Source organism: Echinops telfairi, unplaced genomic scaffold, assembly GCF_000313985.2.
Source record: "Echinops telfairi isolate 266 unplaced genomic scaffold, ASM31398v2 ScPeMD7_1713;HRSCAF=2227, whole genome shotgun sequence".
Taxonomy (NCBI): domain Eukaryota; kingdom Metazoa; phylum Chordata; class Mammalia; order Afrosoricida; family Tenrecidae; genus Echinops; species Echinops telfairi.
Genome location: NW_022105611.1, coordinates 17,814,488 through 17,836,764, shown reverse-complemented (window position 1 = coordinate 17,836,764; position 22,277 = coordinate 17,814,488). Strand labels below are relative to the sequence as shown.

Sequence of the window (22,277 nt, the reverse complement as noted above, 5' to 3'; positions counted from 1 at the left end):
TTAACAATTAGGCTGAAATTCATAATCAGTGGAATATGGCAGCCAGAAAAATTAAGTTATACTGATGACATGTAGTGTCTAGAAAGAGGAGCTCTGGTGATGGTGTTTCTGCAAGGTCAGTGGTTTAAAACCATCACCTGCTCCTTGGGAGAAGGGTGAGGTTATCTGCTCCTGTAAAGATTGACAGTCTGGAACAGATGCCAGTGAAAGCCCCCAATCCATTTACAGACCCCTCCCCCCCACATGGACTAAGTCTCCATTGAATTTTTTGAGCATTGCATAGAGAAACAGAACCAGTGACACTCAAATAGGTATAAGAAAGACCTTTGTATCAAGTAGTAATTTTATATCAAGCAAGCAGCCCAGCCCAAGTCAAGTCGATGGCCAGCTGAAGCCCTCCTCAGACTCCTCAGGTAGCTGCAGGCCAATGGCACAGAAAGGTGACTTGGGAAGCAGAGAGATCCCAGGCTGATGGGGGCAAAGTGGCAGGGGTCCAAGGTCGGTGGGAACATAGCAGGGCAGAGACAGCTCTGAGCTTAGCTTCCAGGGTCAGCTACCCACATGGGGCCACCCATGGAGGCAGACACAGTCCCAGCAAGGAGGAAGGTGAAGGGACAAGAGAGGAAAAGCCACACCCCCAAGGAGGCATCATCAAGTTGTGACCTGATTCATATGTTGGACCCCACCCCTGCCCTTTCACATAGGTTCAAGCTAACATGGAATCTAACCGCCACACCTGTTGTTCCCTCAACACCAAGCACAAGGCCACTGGCATCTTAGGAGTTTACCAAATACTTTGGAAAGTGAATGGCATGTAGACATTGGAAAAATCGACTAAGGGGACCTTAAAAGTTCTTTTGTCTTGTACTTCTTAAACTGCTTCAGATGTTCTCACGACAGGTTTTAGGAGTTTTCCTATGCTTCATAAACTTAAAAGAAAACATGAATACATGAATCAGTGGATGACTATTTGGGAACATTGTGACAACAGCATTAGAAGAAATCTGAAAATGGTCATCTGTTATTTATTGAGGGCCTATAGGGAGTCCTGGTGGCATAATGGGCCACACGTTAGGCTGCTCACCATAAGGTCAGCCATTTGAATCCACTCGCAGCTCCAAGGGAGAAAGATAGACTCTGCTCCCATCAAGATTTACAATCTCGGAAACCGTATCTGGGTCCCTGTGAGTCTGAATTGACTCAACAATAGCAGCATTGTAAAGGCCCTGGGTGGTGTACACAGTTACTGTCTACAGCTGCTAACGAAAAGATTGGCAGTTGGTATCCGCTCAAAGGAGGCCCCTGGTGATGTTCTTCTGAAAAAGCAGCTGTTGGAAACCCTGCAGCGAGCAGTTCTCCTCTGGTACACGTGGTGTCTCCATGGGTCCGGACGACTCAAGGGCGCCTTGGCTTACTGTTAGGAAGGTCTAAGAGAAGGGTGAGGCAGAGACTGCTAATTATGTTTCTAAGAACAGGAGTTTCCGTAGTATTTATTGACTACGTCTTATTGAAGGCCTGTGTTTCCCAAGTGCTATGGGGAAGCAAGGAAAACAAACCTGAGATAAAGGTCACCTCTTCCAGGGGCGGGTGGGACCCAGTGCAGAAAAGCCCAGTGATTACAGCGTTAATGTGGCTCCAGGTACAGCCATGCTCCCGGTGCTACTGAGAAGAATCACAGTTTAGATAAGGAGGTGGTCAGTAATGTCACCACATGGTAACTATTGCTAATTTCTGCCCTTCATTTTAATACCCGGTCCGCTTTGACCTCTTCCTGGAATGCGTGAAAGGAGCCCTAGTTCGTGCAAAGGTTAAGCACGGCTGTTAGCCAAAAGGTTCAAGTCAACACAAGCAGCTCTGTAGAAGAAAACCTGGTGATCTCCTTCCACAAAGACTGCTGTCCGGAACTGGGGAACTGGTTCCAACTCATGGCAACTCTGTGCACGGCAGAACGCACCCTGCCCGATCCACTGCCTTTCCCCCATTCCTCGCCATGTTTTAGCTCATGGTTGCAACCCTTGTCAGTCCATCTCTGTAAAGGTCTGCTCCTTTTTCAAGAGCCTTTTATCTTATCAAGCGTAATATCCTTCCCCAGGGATTGGGTCCTCTTGATAATACGGAGCTGAAGTCTCCATCCTCACATCCAAGGAGCATTTTGGCTGTACTTCTCCCAAGACAGATTTGGTTTTCTCTCTGATAGTTTGTTCCTGTTGTTTAGAACTTCTCATGAATCGAGTGAAGGTTTGCAGCACAGATGATCGGTTTTACCTTCGGCAACTGAATGTGCTCGTTCGCTGCAGCCACATCACTGTACCATCACCTCGCCCGCTTCTTCCCTGTGTCCCGCTCTTCTTCTTCACCTGGCTGACCAGAAGCGACATGCTTGCACAAGTGCTGCTCTTTTGGTTCCATAACTGCTCCCCGATTTATGTTAAAACTCGGTAGGATCTGTCCTGCTGTTCTCCAGACCTGTTAGACCAGTGGACTTACTGCTTTCCTGAATCTTCCATTTTTATCACCTTTTTTTACTTCCTGCCAGACCAGGAGAGAGACCAATAGTTACACCTTACGTGACGGCTCATGAGCTTCTAAGACCCCAGGTGCTCCTCACCGAAGTAGGATGTAGAGCACTATCTCTGTGGACTGTGGTACCAGGCATCCACCTCGCTCTCCTCTTTACGTTAGAGCGTGTTTGCACCATCTTCCCGACACTGCTTTAACCTGGGGTCCGGCCCACCTTTTGCTTGGACTGCTTCAGTAACTTCGCCCTGGTCTTTCTCTTGGCCATCTTACATCCTCTTTGCAATCGTGTTTCTTTAACCTTACTATCTGAAGAAAGAACTTTAAAAAAACATAACTATAATTAAATTCTCAGCTTAAAACTTTTCAATGATTTTGTAATGCCTACGAGATAGAAATCTGAAGTCTTTCCCGTGGAATCCAAAGCCATCGAGGATGTGGGTTTCTGTCCCTGTGCCCTTGCCTGGTCTTCTAGTTCCCGCTTCCGTAGTTCTCCCCTCAAGCCATAGGACATTATTGTCTTGTAGGGTCAGTCTCTGTCTTAAACTTGAGTGCAGCATTCTAAATTTGGTTTAGTGAACACTAAACTTTTCCTTTACTGAGATATATGATAGGTATGTTCTCAATTACGTTATATTTATTAGACGTAATACTTGTCAGTGTCCCATTGCATGTAAGGAGCCTCTGTGACATTGTCGGTGAAGCATCACACTGCTAATAGAAAGGTCAGCAGTGCACATCTACCAGCTGCTCCGAGAGCGAAAGACACCTGCTTCCCTAAAGATGTATAGCCTTTAGACTTAAAGACTTCCCTAAAGACTTAGAGCCTTTGAAACCTGCTGGACTCGGCCCTGCAGGGTCACTGTGAGTCAGAAATGACCTGATGGGAGATTACTATCACAATCATAGCAACATGGAACCTCAAAGCACTTTGGGGTTTTTTTCTAGCCCTGTTTCAATTTTGCTATCATCACAAATCATAATCATATGAAATCATAGGAATGCATCTATTTACTATAACCACCCATTTATCAGATAATTACTTGACCCTTCCCCCCCAGGACTAGGGATGTTGGTGGCGTGTTTGAGCTTGGGGGTGTTGGTGTCGGAGTTGACCAATCACCAGCATGCTTTTTATTTTCTTTTTTTAACAGAATCCTTTCCTAGTTGGTTTGGGGGTAAAGCGGTTGTTTCTTTTCTTGTCAGGTTTTCACCTCCTCCCCCCCAGGGGAATCAGGATGTCCCACATTATTTTTTAGAGCCTAAAAACTTCAAACTTTTATTCCCCTGTTGGTTTTGAGAGGGGAATGTTATTAGCCCGGTCTTGATGTAGCAAGGGCTCTGGAAGTCTATTTGGATAACACTGAAGGTTGGAGGGAATGTGGCTCTGTCTGTGTGTTTTAAGCCCCTAAGGTAAGATCAGAAAGCGTCTGGGGCGGTGAGAGCCAAATAGTTGAAGTCATACATTAATTATGGTCATGAATCATTTTTATTTTTAAAGTCTTTACCAGTTGACAAGGTTGTTTGCATAGTACCAGTGAGTTTTAGACAGCATTTCCCCCCTTTTAAAGCAGCAGCTTATTTGGTTGGCTTCTCCTCAGGGTTAATGACGCCTATCACTATTAGAAGGCTGATAACCTTTTAAGTAAAACATGCACACCTAGTTTCCTACTTGAATGAGTGGCCTCTGATTTATGTGGTTTTTATTTTCAATCTACTATCCCAAAGTTTCCAATCTGTAAATAGAGAAAAATAGCACACTAATAATTCATTTCCTCTTCTATTGATAAACATTGAAAAATAATTAAATCTTGGAAGCTAAACTTTTCTATTTAGTCATTAGTAGACATCCAGTCAGCAAATACTCATTGTAGTGCCCATTTGATGCCAATACCCTAAACACTGGCAGTATGTATAGAAAATATGTGGTGTGTGTTGTCTCAGGAAGACACAGTGAACAAGTGTGGGACAAGGCAATAAACATTTACTGTGGAATGTAGTTCTGTAATAGTTATTATGGTGCTGGACACGAGAGAGGGGGCATTGCCAGAGAAAGGAATACGCTGCCCTGTGTGGGAGCGTTCCGGAGGGCCTTTGATGAAGTTGTGTGTGGACCCCTCTGAATAGAATGGGAGCTTACTTGTCTGTGAAAGAGAGTTGGTAGGCAGAGGGAATAGTCTGTAAGACATAATTTTCCATCAAAACTATGAAGGCAAGAAGTTGCACGATAGGCTTGGAGAATCACCTTTAGTATTATTGAGTTAAAGGTGCAAGGCAAAAAAAAATTATGAAATGAGGTGGAATATGTAAGCAGAGAAGAGATCACAAAGGACCCCATATTATTTTTAAAAAACTATTTATAGAATCACTTTTGTGTAAAAGAGTGAGATTATTGATGTATATGAAGCATGTGTACACTCATGAGTGCTTGCATGTATGTGTGCACGCGCACGTGCTCACGCACCCCCCCCACCCCAGAGGAAGTTGGATAGAGAGTAATCTCCTCCATTGGATTCCTTAGGAGCCCAGGGAAAATTACTGAGTATCTGATCTCATAAACAAAGAGGCCATTATGAGAGTGGCGCCCTTTGAGAAGTGGACTAAGAAATCCTCAGTGGCTCTCGGCCAGGCTGCTAACCTGTGGGGATGTCCTGAGCAGTTTTAGTGTGTAGTGTCACAGTGCACTATGGGCAGAGGTCTTCACTCCATCAAATCCCTAATGAAATTAAACTTTCAATGTGGAGGGGAAGGATTGATATAGAAGATTAGGATCGACAAGCAATTTTTAAAGACTGGGGGTTAAATTTCACATACAGTGCTTTACAAAGACCTTAAATGTAAACATGCATTTGGGTGAGTGTAAACACTCACCTCAGTCATGAGTCAGAACATTTTAATCTCTCCCCTTAGAGGCTTCAGCCACCCTTGATTTCTAGTCCCATACTCATATATCGGTTTGCACTTACTCTTGATCATTCCATGGATAGAATCATACAGGATGTACCTTTTGTTTCTGGATTTCTTTTGCTAGGTACAGAGTTTAGATATTTTTCATCCATGGTGGTGTGCCCATCAGTCATGCACTTCTTTTTCTTTGAATAGAATTTTATTGTACAAGTATACCATATGACAACTTGTTTATTAACATTACTGTTTAATGAACATCAAAATTGTTTCTAAATATATTTTAATTTTTTCCGGGGTGGGTACCTGAATGTAAAATTACTGGGTCACAGGCTAGATATATGTTTTAACTCTAAGTAATAGTTCTTTAGAATGGTAGCAGTATTTTACAATTTTCCAGCCATCTATGAGGGGGTATAAAAAAAAAACCAACAACCAGAAAAAAAACTCTGCTGGGAGGAGCTTTCATTGTATGTGAGCATTAAGCAACTCACTCTTAGTGCACCCAGTGGCATCACCTGGGAAGGTTCTCTCTGGTCACAGTGAATTTTTCCATAAAAGCATTTTTGCTCAAACCTTATTTTTTGTGATGGCCGATTTAAGAAAACAGTGTGTGGCTGTGAAATTTTGTTTCCTGCACTAGAAAAATGCCACAGAAACTGTTGTGATGTTGAACACAGCTTACAAGGACAGTGCTATGGGAAAAAACTCAAGCGTATGAGTGAGTGGTTTTCTCATTTCAAAAAAGGTGACATGTCGATTGATGACAAACCTCGTTCTGGACGGCTGTCAATGTTCTGAACAAACGAAAATGTTGACCTGTAGAGCATTTGGAATTCACCCACTGGGCCAGTTAACCAGCCTTTCCAATTACAGGTTCTGAAAAGATTGCTTCACAGTGTGTGATAAAAAAAGGTCTGATTTGTGGCAGGCTGGGGCTGGTTTTGCCACCACAACAATGCACCTGCTCACACAGCCATCTCAATGTTCCAGTTTTTGGCAAAAAACAGCATGCCTCTCTTGCCCCATGCACTTGACTCATCTGACCTCGCTCATTGCAACTTCTTTTTGTTTACCCAAGTAAAGAGGGATATAAAAGGATAGCGATTTGACAATGTAGAAAAAGGTGAAGAAAAAAACCAGGGAGGTGCTGTCAGCCATCTAAACAGATGAATTTAAGAAATGTTTCCAAGAATGGAATCACAGATTTGACAAGGGTATTAAGTGTAATGGAGAGTACTTTGAAGGTGATCAGGTTGTTTTGTAAAAAAAATTTAAACACATAGCTGGGGGGTGGGGGGGTATCCCTCTTATGCAAGTTCAGTGGCTCCCCCTTGTTGTCATCATTTGATGTTGTCACTTTAGTGTCAGTTATGCTAACAGGTATGAATAGGAGCCCTAGTGGCACAGGGGATTGGTTACGTTTGGCTGCTAGCAGCTCAGTGGGAGAAGGATGAGGCTTCGACGCCCATAAAGATTTTACAGTCTCTAAAATCCACAGGGACAGTTGCTACGCTCTCCTGTATGGTCACTATGAGTTGGAATGGAATTGACGGCAATGAGCTTGCTTTTGAGTTTTTGGAACAGGTGTGAAATGTGATCAACTTTTCCTTTTCCCAGTGTCTACGGTTGAACCCCTTTCATATGCCTACTGGCTCATCTTTTATCTGCCCATTTTTTAATTGAGTTATATTGTTATTGTTACTTATTTGTGAGAGTTCTTTAGATATTCTAGATACAAGTCCTTTGTCAAATGTGAATACATGTGTTGCAAATAGTTTCTCCCTATCAGTGGACTGCCGTTTTCATTTCTTAATGACATCTTTAGGTGAACAGATGTTTTAGATTTTGACAGAATCCAATTGAACATTTAAAATTTTATGGATACTGTTCTTTGTGTCTTCTTTAAAAGTCTTTTCCTGCCTGGAGCTTGTGAGGTACTCTGCTCTGTTTTCTTTCGGAAGTTTTACGATCCCTCTCAAATTGATGTTTCATATGTACCGTTAGGTAGAAGATAGTTCATTTCCCCACTTTATTAGTTGTGTCAGCATTACTTAAGATACTTTCTTTTCCCCAAGTGGCCCGTGGGTCTAGATATGTGTCTGTTCTCTATTCCGTTCCATTGATCGATTTGTCCTTCCTGTGATGATACTTCCTTCAGAGCTTTGATTGCTTAGCTTTCTAGAAGATCTTCATAGGAACTCGCTCTCTCTTCTAAATGCTTTGCTTTTCTAGTAAATTACTGTGTCTGTTTATTAATTTCTACAAAAACAAAGCTGGGACTTTGACCAGGGCTTTAAAACTATTGATCTGTTTGGGGAATACATCTCTTATTTTAGGGGGTGGGGACGGGAATACATCTTAACACGATGTAATCTTTCAGTCCTTGTACATGATGGATTTTCCCAATTATTTGTGTCTTCTTTATCTCTACGGTATTTTATCGTTTCAGTGTCAGACTTGCACATTGTTTGCTCAGTTTAGCCCTAATTTGTGTTTTAGATACTAACATTAAAGATATTTAAAAATTTTTATATTTCAGGTGTTTATGTCTATGACCAATACTACCCATTGTCATCAAATTAATTCCAGCTCATAGTGACCCTATTGGACAGAATAGAACTGCCCCGTAGCTTTTCTAAGACTGTGAAAGCAGGCTGCCACATCTTTCTCTTATAGGGTATCTGGGGGGTTCAAACTGTGACCTGGTGACTGACAGTCAAGTGCTAAACGATATAGCCAAGTGCTAAACGATATAGCCACCAGGCTCATTGTCTATGGCTAGTGAGTAAAATGGAATTGAGTTTTTATATATCGACTATTTACCCTATGACCTTACTGAAGTCACTGATTAATTCCGGTTATTATTTTATACGCACCTATGATATCCTAGGCCAGGAGCACTAGAGGCCTAGTGGTTATGTATAGGGCTGCTAACCCTATACATTCAGCAGTTTAAAACCACCAACCACTCCATGGGAGAAAGATGAGGCTTCCCACGTCCTGAAAGAGGTGGCGTCTCAGAAGCCCACAAGGGGCACTTCTACCCTACCTTATAGGGTCGCCAGGAGCCAGAGTCGACTCAAAGGCAGTCAGGTTTCTGGGTGTGGTGATTTCCACATAGAAATGTCAGCTACAAATAAAAACACCTCGAGGTATCATTTTTCTGTCTAAATGTGTATGAGTCATGTTTTAGAGCGGGCTAAAAAAATCCATAACCAAAGCAAAAATCGGGAAGTCGCCCTTCAGTTTCTCATGTTCCGTGACGGCCCTCCCTGAGCATTCCGTCGTCACGTGGGCTCTGCTCCAGGACGAGAGTGCTTCTCTACGCTATCTTTAGGACCGTCTTTGTTTCTCGGACCTGTTTCCGTGTGCCGACTGCTTGCATCCGGTCCTCTAACCTGGGATGATGGTGAACTTTGTTTTCTATGGATGCCCGGAAGTAATCTTCTGCCTATTAATGATGCTCTCAGGGTAGCCTTTGCAATCCACTTGATTTCTCAGGGACTGTTCCCGCATCTCAGGCATAGGAACAATTTGGGGGATGGTGCAGGACCAGGCAGTGTCTCCTTCTGTTGTGCATCTGGTCGCTGTGGGTCAGAACCGACTCAGTGGAACTAACAACAACAACAACATGTCCATGTCTGTAGCCTGATAGAATCCAGCCAGACTGTTCCTGAGATCTCATCCGTACTCCGCTTGAATTTACTCTTAGCTTTTAATACTTCAGAGGCAGCAGTCTGGAAAAGGAAACAAGTTTTTAGACTATACAGTAATTCCTGCTGTATCATTGTAAATGTGCTAGAGAATTGAAAAACAATTGGTTTAAGTCCAGTATTAAGTCTTTTGATTCTGAAAACTCTGCCTTTTTTTGGTTTCATTTGCATCTGTTACCGTGTATGTAGAGTTTAACACACTTAAATTTTTCTGAAACTTTTATTTCTAGACTGCATAGAGCCCAGTGTGCAATTAAACAGACTCAGGTAACTGTTCAGAAAATTGGGAAGGAAATGGAAGAAAAGCTAAGGCTCACATCTGCAAGCAATGAGCTGGTAAGTCTTTCAAACATTTACTTGCCTGTTTAAAGCGCAGGCCTTCTAGCGGTGCATCATCATGCTCTACTTGGATGGATTTTGTTTTCTTTATTGATAATGTTTCGCTGAGACTTCGTTGACATTTAAAAGTTGGAAATAAACTTTCCCCTCTGTTAATAACCTAACATATAAAGTACTTGCCTCATTTCTGCTAGATGGAACTTTAGATTACACACAATTACTTAGAAGATAATTAACAGGCTATTTTATTAATGTCTTATAATATGAGCTCTAAACATGAACTGTATAGTGAATGAAAAATAGCTGCCAAAAGAAGGAAAAATAAACTTTAGGGACTAGTTTACTTTTAAAGGGTGAATTTAAAAATTCTTTGGATTGAGTATAATAGCTTGGTTTGTGAAACACTATTCTTTACTTTGAGAAAGAGTCTCTAATGAGGCATTTCCAGAGAAACAGAAATCCCAATCCAAATGGACAAAATTGAGATATAAATAACATTTTAAATCGCTTTATTCTCTTCCGAGTAGGAAAAAAAACGTAAATTTTAGATGGGAGATTTTGCCTTTTCCAAACAGAATAGTGAGTATAACTGATAAAATGAGCGTTGCTGAAAACAAAGCTACTTAAGGTATGGAGGGCTTTCGATGAAATTTGTGCTGTGGCTTATATTACCGACAATAAAATTCATATCTTCAAATTAAATCCTCAGAAACTCAAACAAAACAAAGACACCTCACAGCTATGCTAATGCATAGTGACATTAGATTGAAAAAAATATTTTTTTAATGTAATTGTTGCACAAGCATATTAGCTTCACATCAGCAGTAGCTTGCGGTTGTCATCCACAACACTGTCAATTTGGGAAAAGGCGTTTTACATGCTACACAAAGACTCTTTGTTACTCTGAAATTTGCCCACAATAGTCTGGAAGAGCCCAGTCCAATTAGCCCATGTCTCTCTCTCATGGAATTGGAAACTAATAGATGAACATGTATTAGTTTGAACCCTATAAAATTATTGATTTGGCCCATAGCTAGCAATTTTTCTTGTTCAATGTAACAAAATGGCTGGTACTGCACGTGGCACATTGCAGACTGGCTGGTACTGCACGTGGCACATTGCAGACACACAACATGCGGGAGGAGAGTCACGAGGTTCCTCTGACTGCGTACCTTTGAGAGGCTGCGGACCCACCTCTTGTTTGATGTATCAAGTTTAAGATCATAGCTCTTTTAGAAGGAGAGAAAAGACAGATAATTGTAATTCTTTACTGTGCATTAGTGCCACATTTGGAGAACTTTGGGGGGAAATTCATGGTTTTATTTTTCTTGTTTTCCTCTCCCAAGGCAAGGCTGGGGAATGACTTATTTCAGTATGTGACAGCATATGCTTTGTCTTGGTCTGAAAAAAAATGGATGTTTAATCCTTTTTTTTTTTTTTTTAATATAAGTGGCGACACCAGAGCAAGGTGCTAGAATATATGAGTTTACAGAGGTCAGGTTCAGAGTGTCGCTGTGTTTTTCATGCTGCCTTGTCAACACAGGAGAAAACATTAGAATTTTGAACTGAAAGTGAACCTAGAAATCTTCTAGTTCTCTAATCACCCCATTTAAAATCATCACCTCTCACAATAAATCTTGTCCCCTTCCCTGCTTCATTTTCTCCATGGTTCTTGTTAAATTTAACATACAAGGTGGTACCCAGAAAAACCTGTAATTTTTTTCCAAAGCTATGTATTTACTTTTTTTTTTTTTACAAAACAACCTTATCACCTTCAAAGTACTCTCCATTACACTTAATACATTTGTCAAATGTGCAATCCCATTCTTGGAAATATATTTAAAACTCATCTGTTTGGATAGCTAACAGAACCTCCCTGGTTTTTTTATTCACCTCTTCTATGTCGTCAAATCATTGTCCTTTCATGTCCCTCTTCATTCGAGGAAACAAAAGGAGGTCGCACGGGGTGAGGTCAGGTGTGTGGAACAAGAGAAGCAAGCTGTTTTTTGCCAAAAAGTGGCACACTGAGATGGCTGCATGAGCACATGTGCATTGTTGTGGTGGCAAAACCAGTCCCCAATCTGCCACACATCAGGCCTTTTTTCGTCACACATGCTAACTTTTCAGAACCTCTAAATCAGCGGTTCTCAATCTGTGGGTTGTGACCCATTTGGGGGTCAAATGACCTTTCCACAGGGGTTGCCCAGTTCATAACAGTAGCAAAATTACAGTTATGAAGAACTATATTATTATTCACACTGAAAATAATGTTATAGTTGGGGGTCACCACAACATGAGGAACTGTATTAAAGGGTCTCGGCACTAGGAAGGTTGAGAGCCACTGGTCTAAATAGAAAGCTTGATTATCAGTCTGACCTGGTGGAACAAACTCCAAACGCACTATCCCTCTCACATCGGAAAAACAAATGAGCATCATCTTGATCTTTGATTTCACTCAATGAGCTTTTTCTGGGTGAGTGACAATGGTGTCTTCCATTGACTTGAATGATGTTTGGTTTTGGAGGTCTTAAGAATAGCACTATGTCTTGTCACCAGTAATGACCTTGGGGGAAAAAAGTGTGGGTCACTTTAGAGCCATTCTTTCAAAGCATGATATGTTTCCACTTGACACTTTTTCCTGGTCAGTCAGAACCCAAGGCAATTGCATAGTGATCCTTCTCATTCCCAAATCTTGCATAAAATTCGCTGAACCGAGCTCCAAGATAGTTCAGATAACTTCTCCATCTCTTCAGTGGTCCCTCGTCATTGGTCTTTGAGCACAAGTGCACGAATTTTATTGACATTCTCATCTGTTCAGGAAGTTGCTGGGCATCCAGAATGAGGTTTGTTTGTTATCAATCGACATTTCACCTTTTTTGAAAAGAGAAAAACCACTCGTGCTTGAGTTTTTCCCATAGTGCTGCCCTTGTAAGCTGTGTTCAACATCAGAACTGTTTGTGTAGCAGTTTTTCAGAGCAGGAAACAAAATTCCATGGCCGCACCCATTCTTTTAAATCAGCCATCACAAAAAAATGACATTTCAGTGAAACTGTTTTTATCAAAAAATTCACTGTGTCCAGAGAGAACCTTCCCAGGTGACGCCACTGGGTACATTAACTCACTGCGAACTGCTCAATACTTGCCTAGTGGGAAAATGTACCACACAAGTTCCGCAGGACGGAGCTTTTTTGTTTTGGGGGGGTACCCCCTCATATATGAGGGTTAGTCTAAAAGCATTGCAACGAGGATTCCGGTGCATGACGCATGCACAAATCTGTTCCAAACAAAGGAGGTTTAACCATGTCTCCATGACCAGTGGGTAGCTGCAGACATGTTCTCTCAGAAATCGCCTGTCTTAAGTCTTGTTAGTGTGCCTTCCAGCAAAAAAGGGTCCTTTTTATGTCACGGAGAAAAACAATTTTGAGTTTCGGGTTAATGATACATTTTCATGAAATTCAAGTGGACATGTTCCTGTGTCAGTAAAGCCTTACAACTTTACTGAAATACTGCCCTGTATAAAATAACAGAGTTTAAATGGAACAGGTATGTTAAGGAAGGTTGGGAGATCTTAATGATGGCTGGATCAGGAGAAGAAAGACCTTCAAGCTCAGCGAGTGAAGAAACTGGTTAAAGTCCAGAAACTGTTGGAAAACCACTGTAGAATTGCCACTGATGTGATAGCTACTATAGTCGGGATCTCACATGGTTTGGCATTGGCAATGATAAGTGAATAGCCTGGTCCCAGCAAAGTGTTGGCTCAGCTGATGCCAAAAGTGCTATGCAAAGATCAGTCAGCACAAAGGGCTGATCTTTCCATCAGACTTTTAAGCAAGATCAAAGCTAATGAAGATGATTTTATGAAGCAAATTAAAATTAGGAAAAGTCTTAGATTTACCAATATAATCTAGAGAGTAAGATCCAATCAAAACAGAATCCTGAATGAAAACAGAGGAAACCCGATATGCCAGTTAAATTTAAGCAAGGCAGAGAGGTGAGTTCACAAAGTTATGAACACTGATCCCGGGGACTCCTAAGAGGAAATCTTGGAAGAAGTATGGCCAGAGTGCTCATCAGGATGACAAGTTTTCATCTTACACATTTTGAACGCATTGTGAGGAGAGACCAGTCCCTGGAGAAGGACATCATGCTTGGTAAAGCGGAGGGGCAGTGAGAGAGAGGAGGGCCCTCCATGAGATGGACGGACACACTAGCTGTACCAATGGGCTCAAGCCTAGGAACCAGTGAGGATGATGCTGTTGTGGGCAGTGCATCGTTCTGCTGTGCATAAGGTTGCTATGCTTCAGAACCACCTCAGTGGTACCTAACATCAGTCTTGATAGGTTTCCTTGAGGACAAAGCACGGTCACGGGGGCTTAATAGGAGGCAGTTTAAGAAACTTGAAAACTGCACCGATGTGAATGAAAAAGGCCAGGAGGGAAAGCCATAGTTGGTTATGTATGTGTATTGTTGGGCGCCGTGTGTTAAAAATGTTTTACGGGTTTTTGCATCTTTGTTCATGAAGAATGTTGATCTGTGGTTTTATTGTCCTCTAATCTCTGATTTTTTTTTTTTTTTGGTGGCGTGGGTGGGGGGTTCCGGATAGGATAATACTGGACTCGACCAGTGAGTTGGGAAGTGTTTCCTGTTAGGTTTTGGGCGAATGTGTCTAGAATTTGTTTTTGTATTTCATAAGTGTTTGATAGAATTCTCCAGTGAAGCCACCTGGCCCTGAAGTTTTCTTTGTAGAGAAGTTTTGGACTAGGAATTCCGTTTCTTTGTTACATAGGGTTATTAAAGTTACCTACTTCTTGAGTGAGACTTGGTAGCTTCTGTTTTTCAAGAAATGTGTGATTAGTCTTTAGTTTTAGCCATTCTTCTGGATGCATAGTGGTACCTTTGGGTTCTAAATTGTATTTCTATGATGGCTAATGCTGTTGAGCAATTTTTTTGCTCTTTTGGCTATTTATGTAACTTTTCAGACATATCAGTTCAAATCATTTTGTTAAAAAATAAACTTTTGATTTTAGGTTTACAGAAAACTTCCCAAGATAGTTCTCATGCATTTTTCACCAGTTTCCCCTATTGTCAACTGTGGTACATTTTCAAAACCAAGAAACTAACTTTGATGCAACCTGGTTTATTCACAATTTATTCAGAGTTCATCAGTTTTCTTCTTTTTTTCCATGCAAAATTTGCCATCTATCTTTCTAGCTAGCTAGCTAGCTAGCTATCCATACCAATTCATTTACTCTTTATTCAGTCATTTGTATCATTGTAGACTTTTGCACCTTATATTTGGAGCCATTTATTTTGTGGCTTCAATTCTAGCCTTGGCCATTGGACATTATTTTAGATTGGAGCTTGTAACCTCTTGCTTGTTTACTTAATATTTTATGGTGTTTAAGGTAAAAGTTTATACAGCAAACTAGATTCCCATCTAACAATTTCTACACAGTTATTCAGTGACACTGGCTTTCTTTTTTTTCTACAATTATCATTCTCATTCATATGGTTCTGATTGTGCTGTTTCCACTACTCTAGTTCCCCTCCCCCTTACCTTCTCATCTTTGTTTTTATTTCTGATGCTTCAGTCTCTGTGTTAGTCTGGGTGGACTAGAGAAACAAATTCATAAACACTCATATGTCTATAAGAAAGAGTTTTATATCAAAGAGTAATTGTATATTAAGAAAACATCCCAGTCCAGTCCAGATCAAGTTCATAAGCCCAATATTAGCCTATATGTCCGATACCAGTCTATAAATTTCTCTTGAGACTCACACAACACATGCAATGACAATAAATGCAGGAAGATCACAGGCCAGTCGGTGGAAAGTCTTGTGGATCCAGTGGTGGTGGAAGCATCTCAGTGCTGGCCTGGGCAGGGAAGATGGGGGGAACGGTGTCTCCTCCAGCTCCAGGGCCCTGGCTCCATCAGCGTGGCTCCCCCTGGCTTGTCAACAGGAATGTCTCGCAGAGAGAGTGTGTGTCCCGCCTCCTCCAGGGAGGATGATAGGAGTTTTCAGAATCCTCAGGAGAAGGCCATGCCCACACAGAGACACCATTGGCTATGACCTGATTAACAGGCTAGACTCCACCCCTTCACTCAAGTTGACAGGATATTATGTAACTGCTACAGTCTCCTCCAGAGGGTTTCTTAAGGAGTTCATTGGTCATGGATAATAGTCTTTATTTTATGAGCCAGTTGAATGCTAAAAGGTGACGTCAAATGGGCTAGTCTGAGTTTAAGGTTTCAGTGTATCTCAGGCTATAGCCTCAGGAGTCCTCTTGGCTCAATCTGACCCGTAAGGCAGGAATTTGAGTTGTGTTCCACAGCTTTCTCCTGACCTATTAGGATTCATCTGTTGTGGCCTTGATCAGAACGGTTGGTAAGGATAGCTGGGCACCATCTAGTCTGTGGTCTCAGAGTAGATGAGCCCTATCATTTCTGTTTGTTTACAGCACTTTCTTACTTTCTGATGCTGTAAGATCCAGACTTTTTTTTTTTTTATTTTCACTGCCTCAGCCCCAGAACAAGCCATTTTTCTGAGGAACCCTCTTGGTTCTGTTATAAATGGAAGAGGGACATTTGGAAGCCAAGATCTGGACATTAGGTATGCTCGGTGCTACTGAATTGTCACTGCTTCCAGGTCCACTTAGTGGACACCGTTTGGAAGCATATGTCTGTATACTGATCCATGTATACACTATAAAACCCATCTCTCGGTCTATTAAAATAAACAAGTTGATTCTAATGTTCTCTATTCTTACCTAGAAGCACGTGGTTCATTCTTAGCTACCCCCTAGTTCCCAATCACCGAGCTGACTTGTAGTATCCTTCTCTGATAGTGAGAAACTTGGCTCTCGTTGTCTGTTCTTTATTTGCCAATTTTTTCAGTACTAGTACACTCATAGTTTCATACACTTTCCCTTCATTTTCCATTTATCATTTTGTCTTCCTGTTTTTAGTTGTAATATACATACATTTATATATTCATATATATCATGTATCTTTTTATTTTGGATAAGGTCCTTTCTCTGATATGTGTGTTGCAGATAATATCTCCCAGTCTGTGGCTGCATGTTATGCTCTTTGAAGTTTTTTTCCAAAGAGCTTGAGTTTTAAAAATTTGGTGAAATCCAGTGTGTTATTTTCATCTTATTTGATGATTAGAACTTTTTACATTCATTCTACGAAAACCTGGCCTATCTCAGAGTTGCAGAAAATTTCTTCTTTGACTTATTTTAGAAGTTTTAATAGCTTTACATTTAGATCTGTGATCCATTTTGAGTGTATTTCTTACATGAGGAGAAGTAGGGTAACCTCCCCTTTCCAGGTGTGTATATCCAGTTTATTCAGCAACATTTGTTGACCGGTCTTTCCTTTCGTCATTAAAATGCCTTCAGATGTTTTTTTTAAATCAAGGGATATTATGAGAGCACGTCACAATGTTTATAGAAACACCCATTATCCTTTAATTCCGTTTTTCCATGAACTTTTTGACGCCCCTTCATACATAATATCCTATCTCTGGGTTCTTTGAGCGGAAAATTCAACTAAGTATCTATCTTAACAGATACCAGATTGCCTACTACAGATTCACAGGTTGTAACATCAAAGTAAGCCTTCCAACTTTGTCCTTTGTAGTACTCTGGTCAAACTAGTTGGTTAATGTTCTCTTTTACCACGCCTTCTTAACCAGAAGCCAAATTCTTATGGCCTTTTAAATATATATATATAAATAATTTATGTGATGAGATTTACTAAAGACAAAATGACCAATTTTAAAGTAAACAATTCGGAGATGAGCCAATCAGAGTGCAGTGTACCAACGATGAAATATGCAATTTTCCTCTAGTTCTTAAATGCTTCCTCCCACCCACTACCATGACCCCAATTCTACCTTACATATCCGGTTGGACCGGAGGATGTACACTGGCACAGATAGGAACTGGAAATACAGTGAACCCAGGACAGATGAACCCCCCCAGGACCAGTGGAGAGAGTGGTGATAGCGGGAGGGTGGAGGGAAGGTGAGGGAGAAAGGGGGAACAGATGACAAGGTCTACATATGGCCTCCTCCCTGGGGGACGGACAGCAGAAAAGTAGGTGAGGGAGAGGTCGGATGGGGTAAGATATGATAAAATAATAATAATTTATAAATTATCAAGGGTTCAGGGGGAAGAGGGAGCGGAGGGGGGGTGTGAGGAGCTGATATCAGGGTCTTGAGTGGAGGGCGGGTGTTGTGAGAATGATGAAGTCAACATATGTACTAATGTGCTGGACACCAGTGATGTATGTACGGATTGTGATGAGTTGTATGAGCCCCTAATAAAATGATTATTAAAACAAAACAACAACAAAAAAACAATTCAGGCCACTCAGTACATTCCCGGTGTTGTGCGACCTTCAGAACTCTATCTAGGTTCAGGATGATTCCGTCCCCTGAGTGTAGAATCCTTTTACTCTCATTCTCCAGACCACTGTCTGCCTCCATGTGGAGTGAGATCTAGTCTGGATCTTTCACGCAGATGGCTCAAATAATGTGAGGGCTCTGCGCCTGGCCCCTTTCACTTAGCGTAACAGTTTGAAGCACGTAGCAGTACTCAGTACTTCATTCTCTCATGGTTGAGCAGCACTCCTTTTCCGTGTATACCAAATGTTGTCAATCCAGCCATCCACTGAGGAGCATTTGAGTCACTGCCACTTCTTTGCTGCTGTGAATAGTGTTGCTATGAGCATTTGTGTACAAGCACCTTTTCAAATAGCTCATTCCAATTGTGTTGGGTATACACATAGGCATAGAATTGTTGGTCCTATGATAATTCTGTGTTTAACTTTTTTTAACTTGATTTCCTCATGCTGAGAGGAGCATGTGCACATGTACGTACAAAAAATTCTTCTCTGAAGAATCCTGGTTTTTCCACTTTCTGGTTGCTTAGAAGAGTGCTGGGAGGTGGTCGGGGAATAAGGCTTAATTCAGTGAATCATGGTCTCACTCTTGCTAGTGATTGATTGTGTAATGGTTACACAATGCCTCTCTAGCAAAAGTGAGAGGATGGGAATTTTTTGGTTTTCTGGGAAAGGTCTTCCTCACTTTTGAAATGGAGATATTATCAGAGAAATCAGCTCATCGGTGTTCCTTTGGAGTTTGTAGTGATGCAACAAGCGACTTCGGCCATTTAAAACGATAGATGTCAAGTCCGAGAACAAGTGTCAGCACATGCTAGGACCGAGCAGAAAGATGGAGACCCATGGATTCTGGATGACATTCCTGAGCTACTGAGTTAGTTCCAGTCTTGGAGCATTTGGCCTCAGTACTTTCACATTCGAGAGAGAATAATAATCTCTAATCTTTAAGCCATTTTGTTATCACAGATTAGTTATTTGCAGTTGAAAACATTCCATCCGACACAATAGCTCAGATTCTTTGGTTAGTATATTCCAAAGACCTATTTTTTTTCCAGAGAGAAAGAGCTTATTAAAAAAACAAACAAAACTGAAATACATTTTGAATGGAGCAATAAGAACAATGTTACACCTTTACCGTTTGTTCAACATAATCATTCTGCTTGCCTTTATTTAGTTTTATTTTAACGTGTTTTACCCTCACCCCACTGGTCACCACCAATTTCCTTTTGTCTTTGGATTAGTCTGATTTAGATATTTCACAAAGGTAGAATAACATAACATTTGACCTTTTGTGACTGGCCTCTTTCACTTAGCATAATATTTTAATGTTCATCGATGTGGTTACAGGAGCCCGACTTTCATTTCTCCTCATAGTGAATTCGCCATTGTATCCACATTCCACATTTTATTTGGCCATTCATCTGTCAGTGGGCACTTGGATTGTTTCCACGGTGTGGCAAGTTGTGAAATTTGCTGCAGTGACCATTAGTGTATTTGTATGTTTTCTTTGTGGTTCGGAATTCTCATACATAAAAACCTAGAAGTGAGATTCTTGGGGCATCTGGTAATTCTATAATTATATTAGGAACTGCTGACCTGTTTTCCACAACAGCTATACCATTTTACACGCCCACCAGTAATGTAAAAGTGCTCTAGTTTTTCATGTCCTTATGAACTCTTGTTATTGTCTGTTTTTAAATGTAACTTTTAATAATCGCTGTCCTAATTGCTATGAACTGGTATCTCATTGTGGTTTTAATTTGCATTCCCCATGTTGCTAATGATATTGAACATCTTTTCATGTGTTTATTGGCCATTTGCGTATCTTTAGGGAAATATTCTGCTCATTTATTTTTTTAATTGGATATTAATCTTTCTTTGGATTTTATTTTTGTGAATTTAGCTTCTGTTAATTGAAAATCTAGTTTAATAAAAGACAGCTCGATTCTCACACCCATTTATATGTTCTGGAAAACTTCACTTTACACATGAGGAAATGGGAATAAAAAGAGGAAATAATAGAGTTGTCCGGTGAGTACAACAGAATGAGTAACAGCCTGGTGCTGTGCCATCCTCACAACTGGTGTTGTCTTTGAGCCCCTTGTGACAGCTACTATATCAGTCCATAGCATTGATGTTCATCGTCTTTACCGATCGCCTACTGCACCAAGGATGATGGCCTTTTACAGAGGCTGGTCTCTCCCGATAATGCATTCGGAAATACATGTGATAGAGTCTGGCGGAATTTGTTTGTTCTCTTGGTGGTCCACAGTGCTTCCAAAATTCTTCATCAGCACCATAATTCAAATGTATTGATTCTTCTCCAGTCCTTATGCATGTCCGACTTTCACTTGCCATGGCTTGGTCATGAGCACCTTAGTCCTCAGAGTGATGCCCTTTGCATCTCAGCAGTTTAAAGAGGTCTTGTGAAGCCGGTTTACCAGCACAATCCATTGTTCGATTTCTTGATTGCTGCTTCCATGAGCATTGATTGTGGAGTCAAGCAAAATGAAATCTTTGACAATCGAGACTTTCCTCTCTTTATCATGATGATGCTTCTTGGTCCAGTTGTGAGGATTTGGGTGGACGTACATCGGATTGCAGTCCATCCAAAGGCTGCAGTCTTCGGTCTTCATCAGCCAGTGCCTCAAGTCCTCCTCACGGTCAGCAAACGAGGAGGCGACATCTGTGTATCAGGTTGTTGGTAAACCTTCCCCCAATCCTAATGCTGAGTTCTTCTTCACAGAGTCCAGCTTCTCAGATTACTTGTTGAGCATACAGATTGCGTAAGTGTGGTGAGAGGATACAGCCCTGACGAGAATAGCATCCTATCAGGAGAATACTTTTGGTCTCATTGTCTGGGGGGGGGGCGAAATCAAGAGTGTGCTTTGAGAACTTTTGTCTTAGGCTTTCTAGCTCTGATATGATCTGTGAGAAGAAACTAATTTCCTTTAGTATACCATTTACAAATTCGTCTATTGTTTTGAAATGACTCTTTCTAAAAGGCCATACATGGGAATGCCTGCTTGCAAATAGATTAATATAAATTGGAGATATTTAGATCAGGCACAGTTTTGTGTAGACACACTAAAATCCAATTAAATAGGACCTACTGGAGATGCATAGGTAAATTTAAGTACCCTTGGAGTAAACAGATAAATAGAATACAGAAACCCATTAGGATAGACGTATGGAAAAGGAAGATCTTGGAGCATTTGCCTTTGATGTCTCAGAAAAGAAGCAGAACCAGATCCTACTTGGCAGAATTTATTTACTCCGCTCATCAAAAATCAGAGCCAACAATCCCGGGTTTCAGTGACTTGATATGTTTCTGTAAATGGGCCAGTTTCCGCACATGGACCATAACACAAACACACTGAACACATGTCTTCCTGTATTAGCTTAGTGTTTAGATCGGCTTGCAAATGCAGTTTTTGAATCTAGAAAACATATTCCAATGGAAGAGTGCACTCTGGATAAAGCAGGCCAGTCCTGATAATGCTGTTGTGTATGGTCGAGTCAGTTCTGAGTCCTAGCGCCTGGTAGCTAGGCATAGTTCGTTTTTCCTGATACATTGCTTTTCTTTTTCTTACCCCTCTGCTCATGTAAAATTCAGTTGACTTAGTTTGTGAAAAAATTCAAGTCAAGGAAATCAAACAACTGTTTCATTGAGGCCAAAACTTGCTTCCTAAGAAGGTGTATCTCTGAAGAAGTTTCAAAAACTTATTGGAAAAATGGAATTAAAAGATGGTAGAATTTTCCTACAAACTTGTTAAGCCTTCTCGTGTGTGTACATACATGTATACACATACTTTTTTATTCCTGCTCACATAATAGAATTGTTAATGAAATCCAAATTGTTTCTTGGTTTTTCTTTCATAAGTAACCTCATTCTTTGTCATTTGCTTGTATAGTTGGTCGAATGGCTCTTGCATTCACTCAGCCCAAACTTAGAGAATGCAGGGACCATGTCTCATTCATCTAAGAACATGTACCAGCCTTCTATTAGTGTTTTTTGTTATTGAAGGAAGAAAAAAATGCTGAGGATCATTTTTTTAAAGGCACATTTCATAAGCTTTCACAGTCAGTATTAATAATGATGATTGGAAATAAGCTTGCCGGCTTCTTTTCTTGGCTTGAATGCCTCTCATGAATGATCGTGCCATCTGTTTAGAATCAGGATTTCAGGGATGAAAAAGAGCGTTTTGGGTGAGAAATCATCGCTGTAAAGGACTTTCTGCACAACTGCCAAAGCCATTTTCCATGCCCAGTGCTTGGAAGGCCAAACCGTTACTCATCTCCCTGCCTGCCTGCGCTTCCTCGTTGTCTGTGAGTCTGATCGAGAGGCTGTTTCTCTGAAAGCTTGCTTTCTCCCAGCTAATGGATTCAC

General features: G+C 41.0%; 1 protein-coding gene across 2 annotated transcripts in view; it reads left to right on the top strand.

Moving 5' to 3' along the window:
- UVRAG (UV radiation resistance associated) overlaps positions 1–22,277 on the top strand; it is a 289,183-nt gene that overhangs the window by 111,018 nt on the left and 155,888 nt on the right. For both annotated transcript variants that reach the window (XM_004708836.2, XM_045293121.1), the window contains exon 7: positions 9,368–9,473. In XM_004708836.2, coding sequence (XP_004708893.1) covers positions 9,368–9,473 — 106 coding nt within the window. The remainder of the gene's footprint in view (positions 1–9,367; positions 9,474–22,277) is intronic.